The 7,119-nt window shown below is 36.3% G+C and overlaps 1 protein-coding gene and 1 non-coding gene across 2 annotated transcripts; one reads left to right on the top strand and one right to left on the bottom strand.

The window, feature by feature from the left end:
- Positions 1 to 2,581: 2,581 nt before the first annotated feature.
- LOC122087787 lies at positions 2,582 to 2,659 on the top strand. The gene has a single exon (XR_006142857.1). It is a non-coding gene; the product is annotated as a small nucleolar RNA U31b (small nucleolar RNA).
- Positions 2,660 to 3,864: 1,205 nt separating this feature from the next.
- On the bottom strand, positions 3,865 to 5,170 carry LOC122085824 (photosystem I reaction center subunit psaK, chloroplastic-like). The gene is made up of 3 exons (XM_042654415.1): positions 4,939 to 5,170; positions 4,371 to 4,451; positions 3,865 to 4,242 (listed from the first exon to the last, which is right to left on the bottom strand). The coding sequence occupies exons 1-3, from the start codon at positions 5,035 to 5,037 to the stop codon at positions 4,015 to 4,017; spliced, it is 408 nt and encodes a 135-aa protein (XP_042510349.1). The 5' UTR covers positions 5,038 to 5,170; the 3' UTR covers positions 3,865 to 4,014.
- Between the last annotated feature and the right edge of the window lie 1,949 nt (positions 5,171 to 7,119).

Genomic DNA, 7,119 nt, shown 5'->3' with positions numbered 1-7,119 from the left:
GGTAATTTATATTCCATGGTTGCAAGGTCTATTACGAATGTTGATAGTATGGGAAGAAAGTTTAATAAAAATATCTACTACTGCTATTTTTAGGTTACGTCTTTGATAGCAACGTCCTTAAGCATTTAGGATCACACCACCTGGCATGATTTAGACCACTAGATTATAATTTCCTAACTGATTTTTTTTATATATAAGAGATTGAAGCCAAAATTTTGATTGCGCAATTCTCATGATTATAACAAAGTAAGAAAATGATTGAAAAAAGAGAGAAGAGTCTTTTTTGTCTTCAACCTGGAGGATTTGGCCATTAGAGAAGATGTAAGCTTCGGCGATCACATTCTAATGCTTCATTCCTTTGGAGGAGCACGTCAATAGTGTGTTCTAGGTAACTTCTGCACTCCTTTCTCATATTGTTATATGATTTATTCATTGACCTCCAAGTTTTGCCAACCATTTGACCTTCGAACATAGTGACTAGCTACCAAACTTTACATCACCTCTACATAACAAAAGACCAAAAACTAATTTGGCCAATAGTGGAATATTAAACCAAAATCAAGAACATTACATTAATAAATTATAACAAAGTCATGTGTGTAGAAAAATTGAACCTAAAATGATACAGAAAAAATGGAAATTGCAAAACACACAATTGCACATAGTGACTAGCTACCAACTTTACATCACCTCTACATAACAAAAGACCAAAAACTAATTTGGCCAGTAGTGGAATATTAAACCAAAATCAAGAATATTACATTAATAAATTATAACAAAGTCATGTGTGTAGAAAAATTGAACCTAAAATGATACAGAAAAAATGGAAATTGCAAAACACACAATTGCACATAGTGACTAGCTACCAACTTTACATCACCTCTACATAACAAAAGACCAAAAACTAATTTGGCCAGTAGTGGAATATTAAACCAAAATCAAGAACATTACATTAATAAATTATAACAAAGTCATGTGTGTAGAAAAATTGAACCTAAAATGATACAGAAAAAATGGAAATTGCAAAACACACAATTGCACAAAATGCACACAAAGATTTACATGATTCATCAAGATTGCCTATATTTACAATGGATGAAATTTGTTTCACTATCAATGGAGAATAGAGTTACAATTGTTCGCCCTCACATAACTCTTAGATCAATTACCAAAAAAGAACCCTCATTAAAAATATATAATGAAACCTTCTATAGGTAATTTTCTTTGGCCTCAAACCCTTCAGGCCCTTTGCTTCTTAACGGCCCTTCGAAATCAGCCTACTCATGCAAACAATAAAATACAAGACATCATACCCCAACAAATGTTGAGTTTGACTTTATATGTGCTATATCATCACTCCTAAATATTAGTGATTGATATATGTATATCAGTATGATAGTGCCTTAACCCAACAAGGACATAACCATAGAAGAGAAAAACAGAGGATGAATTTCTCATGGCTTGTGGTTCATAAATGACCGAAATAAAATGACAAAAAAGCCTAACGACAAAAAAATACACATCTAAAAATGCTTGGTATCTAACTATGGACTAGACTAGAAAAATTTTTCCAAAATGGTTTGCTGTCTACGCTATTAGATTATAAATGTCACAACCTCAATGTTATTTAACATTTGGGATAATATTTCCTACCGAAGAATAGGAGCAAAAGAAGCGCAAGATATCTCAGTTGCACCCATATAATATCTATTTTGATATGACTCAATCAATTCAAAATGGATTCAAATCGAATACATATCAGATATGATTGGATCCAAATATTCCCTGACCAGATACGAATATTTCGTATGCCAATCGAATTCTTATTTTCATCTGTCCATTTATTCTCTGACTTGTGTAATTTGGACCTCCCATTGGATTAAATAATTATTTCTTGGATAATTTAGATTTGGATCCGGATATCTTTGATCGGATACAAATACCTCTAAATAAATATAAATACATATACTAATATAGATGCAGATTTCGACTATCCATTTACATCATATCTCTCCTCACACAGAGTGAACTCTCAGTCCAAAGAGAAGAGAGAAAGTGCAGGGAGATGTTGGTACATCCTCCACTCCCGGTAGGAAACATCACCCCTTTATTTTATTTTTCACTAGGCCGTGCCTTTTTCTCAACTCCTTGCATTACTAGATTGCACGCCCATTTAGTTCAATAAACATCTCAAACCGACCAATGCTGATTCTAATCCGAATTGATTAAAAATTAGCCGAAAAGTGATTGGAGTCGGCTGAATCAATTCCGGCCGATTCTGATTTTTTAAACCTCACGGTTCAGCCGCCCCATTACGAACCCCAGAACCCTCTAAGTAAACCTAACGTTTCAACGGTTCAACCATCACACCTAGGGCTACGAAACCCTAGAACGCTTTCTTTAAATAAAAACTCTCCCTGTCGCTCGACTCACTCCCCTGCCCCCTTACGACCTCCCCTTCTCATACTTTCAGGCGAAAGATCGAACGAGAGTTTTCTGATAACACCTTTCGTGTGCTTATTCGATGGAATCTCATTCGATCTATATATCGAATCGAAGAAGAATCGAAATCAGTTTGAAAGAAGATAATGATGTTATTTGTCGCCCCAGTTTTACACGCATCTCTCGATGCTTTCTGGTGATGAATCACATCTGATTCTTCATCAATTCATCAACCCATGATCACAGAATGGGAAAAAAAATAATCTTTTTTAGTGAATTCAGATTGTTGCTTTTTATGTTTCTCAATTTTTGTTTTCTTCTGGATTCCTATTGCAATCTATGATGAATATTTGATCTATTGAGGAAACGATGATTCTCAACTATATGACCTTTTATCAACTGAGATTGCAAATTTTCTGTTTTTTGTTTTCCCCTTCTTTTTCATGGGGTTTTGTTTGTGCTTAGCTTGGCATCATCTTGTCGAAATGAAAGAAATTTAAAATAGCAAGAGAAAAAGAAGTGTAGCTTCCCCTGTTTTTTTTTTTCTTCCTCATATACTTTGTTCTACTTTTGTCTCTCTATTGAGCAACTCAGATTCTTACTCTTTAACGTTTTTTGTTATCTTCTTATAATTTTAAAAGTTCTGTTGCAATCTATGCTGAAAATTAATCTAGTTTATGACCATTTGTCGGCTGAGATTGCTGATTTTTCATTTTTTTTCCTTTCTCTGTTACATATTTATTCTAGGCTGGTGATGTTTTAATAATCGAGAATTGCACTCAAGGCCTCCCTAAAGAAGAAGATGGGTTTTTGGCAGAATCCATTGGAATAGACATAGGGAGATGATTCATCCATCTCTCCTCCATTTCTCTTACTCTGGACATCCACATGGAACTATGTTAACCAAACGCTATAGAGTGGGAAAGATAAGAAATCATCCGGCAAAGTGGAGAGAATGTATTCTAACCATGGTGCTTAGACCGATATCACTACCCAAGCTCAACCTAACCTCTTCAACACAGAGAGAGAGAGACACTGGAGAAAAACAACAAGAGAACGGTCACGAAGTTTAAAAATGGGACTGTTTTGTACTTTCCAGATGTTCCTTACTAATGTACAGAATAGCATCCTCTTGGTTTGGGAAATTATCTGGACAAGATCAATCATAGATCTACCCAGTAAATCACTAATTTGAAGGGGGAAGCTCTCAATGGAAAAGAGCTTGAGTGATACTCTCCTCAGCCCAGTAAATGACAATGTTCTTTTCCATTTTTAGAACATCATATTAAACATACAGTTTCAGATGGATTCATTTTTCTTTCATTGGAATCACTGCCCAGTGTTCCAACTCCTTAAAATGATGATTGAATAAGTTTTTCAATTGATTTGGGCCTTCGAAATTCTTTAGGAATTTGTAGAAGGTTTTAGCAAATTGCAATGCTGAAACAATTCTCATATAAGCAGGAACTGAAATAAAAGGAAAGCCCATGAAATCAGCAACCTTTGTCCAACTAATTTTATAGCCATTTATAGTCAAGGCATCAGATACCTCAGCCCATGCATTCTAAGGAATTAAATGGCACCAATGTTCTTAAGACCTAGAACAACTCCAACACCAATTATATGCCCTACAACTCCACATGCCAAGGTATCTGCAAGAGTAAAACCAGCAGGGTCTCCTGTCTGTAGCCCAGAATCCCTTATCTCCAGCTTCAATCCTGCAGTAGCCTTCCTGTTTGCTGATGGAGCCAAACCAAACCTTCCGGCGAATAACATGAGGCTTGTTGAGGTCACCATGATCTGCCCAGCAGAGAAGGAAACATATTTTGTTTAAGTATCATCTCAATCAACTGTACTACTTTACATAGAGGATCAGTTTCCCCTGTATTCACATTGTAAACTCCAAATACTAAATGTGAAATGTTTACCAAATTTGTAGATGAGCCAATGAAGTCACAGCGAGCACCCAAAGCACCTTTGCCCTTGTTTCTGATGGGTTGAACTGTCACCTTCACAATGAGAAATATATAAATGTTATTACTGTAACATCTACTGAACAAAGAACTCTGTTGTTATGAGACATTATACTTAGAAGATCTTCTCATAGATCAAAGTGAATCTTATATTGTTTTTGATATGCATTTCCGAAATAGATTCTGGGTCTAGAAGGCATTCTAAAACCTGATTCTTCTCTGTTTTTCTCATTTCAAAATACCTTCTAGACCTAGATCTATTCTAAAAATATATACTAAACACAGCCTTAATAATCTCCACCTCCCCTTTCCCTTGTCCTTTCCCTTTCCCTTCCCCTTCCCCTTCCCCTTCCCCTTCCCCTTCTTAATAATATTCATTTGAGGGCAATTAAGCTCATATGATCAGAAACAGTGATTTATGGGCATTGGATTAATGTATCATTGAGACTTCCATAGTTGAATAAATCAAGAAAGTTACTCTATATAATACCAATTAATAGAGTCTAAGAAGACTGAAACTCACCGAGTTCTCTACTCGGGCAGTTGAAATCGAGAATCTAAGACCAGTAAATTGGGGGAGAGAAGTGACGACAGCAGCTGGGGACGTGAGTTTGGCTGCCATTGCTAAGCTCTGATCAAAGAGATGGAGTCTCTCTCTCTCTCTCTAAAGCTCCCCTTTCAATTCTGTCTCTCTGCTCCTTAGGGTTCCAAGCAGAATTAAACACCATGGTAGGGATGGCATTACACCACAACCACATGAAATGTTTGTGGCTTCAAACTGCCATGGTTGGTTGCACTTGGATGTTTGGTCTGAAGTGGCAGAGCTTGAGTGGGCAATCCCTTTTGGATAAGATCTTGGCTTGAGTGGATATTTTCAGCTATTTTGGTTTTAGGATAAAGTTTCCTGAAACTCTTTATCGGCTACAGCCCAAGGTTTTAAACTCTGGATCGGTGTCAACTGACATCGATCTGGGTCGGTATTAGATTGTTGGGATTGGACTGGATCCAACGAATTTACCCTTATTTTATATATTTTTTAACAGCATTATTTTTTTTTTTTTAATATTTTTACCCTTAAATTGTAATAGAGGATCAATATCGAATCAATCAAGACTAATATCAATCTAATCCAGGTGATTAAATTCGATTTTTAAAACCATGCTACAGATTCTAGTTTCATATGTGAAAGAATTCCTTTATCATGCCGAGAAGCCATTATCATACGAGCCCAATTATATGACATAGAATTTTAGGATTGAAACAACGAAAAATTTCTCTCATTTCTTTTTGGACAAAGCTTTAGAGACAGTCAAGATGTGAACCCCTCCTCCTCCTCCTCCTCCTCCTCCTCCTCTCTTTCCATATATCTCTCTATGTATGCTTTCAATCAACGAGGCCACAGAAAAATTCAGTCCTCCCTCTTATTTACTTAATATTTACTCGAACTCTCCTACTTACTAAGTTCCCCCCCCCCCTCCACCAAATAACAAACTTTCACCTCTCTTTATCCCATATTAATTCTAAATCTCTAAATTACCCTACTCCCCTCTCCTAACCCCTGCATCCTACATAATATAGTCTATCTCAACGGGAATTGAAAATTAAAACCCCACAACTGTAAAAACGCAACCCTAAAACGATAGTGGGACCGCCGTCCTGTCTATTGAGGTACTGCATCAGCACTTCCCGGATTAAATTGTGACAAAATACAAGACATCATACACCAACAACAACATGCAAGACCATCCCATTCCATCATTAGTTTACTATAATCACTACGTCTAAGTGAAAAAAAACCATCAAACCTACTGTCTATGTAATTCTGTTCTGATTCCTGAGGGTATAAAGCAACTTAATTGCCTCTCCATTTTGACTTCTCTAATTTAATTCACCATACTAGCAGTTGGTAAACGAGGAAACTGAGCCAGCAAAAGCCAACTCACTTGCCACTACACCCAATTTCACACATACAAACCAGAATTTTCAGAAATCCATTCAAAGGGCATACCAAGTGTATAATGCTTCCATCATTGTGAGGTTTGGAAAGGATCATAATATAAGCGTCCACCCTTACTTTGTAGAGAGGTTATTTCTTGACTCAAGTTCATGATCATCTGATCATATGAAACAACCTTATTGTTGCACCAAACATAGCCTTCTAAAATCTAGATGTTTTCCTTAAATTCTGTTGACCAACAACTATGTTAGAGACTTTCAATTCATTGATAGAAAATATTAAGGATCATTATGATGGATCAATGAATGCAAACAATTTATAATAATGGAGATTCAATTAGAACCATACCCAGATCCATATCGCTTGTCAAATAACTCTTAGACGTTCACTTCTCCCTTTGTCAATTTTGTCTGCTCCCTTCTGTCGTCAGCTTATAGTATGTATCTCATCTGATTTCAATACTTTCAGTTCACCGTCAGACTTGACTATTCCAATTCCAATAGAAGCAACCTTGTATTTTATTGCTATGAACAAAAGAAATACTGTTTGTCATAGTGACAAAAGTAGCTACTTGAAACAAGCCATCAGACAGCAACAAAAACCAAATAACAAGGTTGAAAACAACTCTCTGCATGATGTACCAGCTCCAAATGAAGAAGATCGGGTTGCTAAGGCATCTCAAGTGGGTACACATTCACCCATATGTAGGAATTTGGGTGATTCTCTTGACATGGGCATCTACAAATG

Source organism: Macadamia integrifolia, chromosome 8 (genome assembly GCF_013358625.1).
Source record: "Macadamia integrifolia cultivar HAES 741 chromosome 8, SCU_Mint_v3, whole genome shotgun sequence".
Classification (NCBI taxonomy): domain Eukaryota; kingdom Viridiplantae; phylum Streptophyta; class Magnoliopsida; order Proteales; family Proteaceae; genus Macadamia; species Macadamia integrifolia.
The sequence above is the reverse complement of the archived record's forward strand: the minus strand, read 5'-3'. Positions and strand labels throughout refer to the sequence as shown.

What these genes read in the sequence shown, in the direction of transcription:
- LOC122085824 (XM_042654415.1), bottom strand. Translation starts at nt 5,037, where the DNA reads ATGGCAGCCAAACTCACGTCCCCAGCTGCTGTCGTCACTTCTCTCCCC. An exon ending in CTGCCCGAGTAGAGAACTCG is followed by an intron (nt 4,452 to 4,938) that starts GTGAGTTTCAGT and finishes CTCATTGTGAAG; the next exon opens with GTGACAGTTCAACCCATCAG. An exon ending in TTGGCTCATCTACAAATTTG is followed by an intron (nt 4,243 to 4,370) that starts GTAAACATTTCA and finishes TCTGCTGGGCAG; the next exon opens with ATCATGGTGACCTCAACAAG.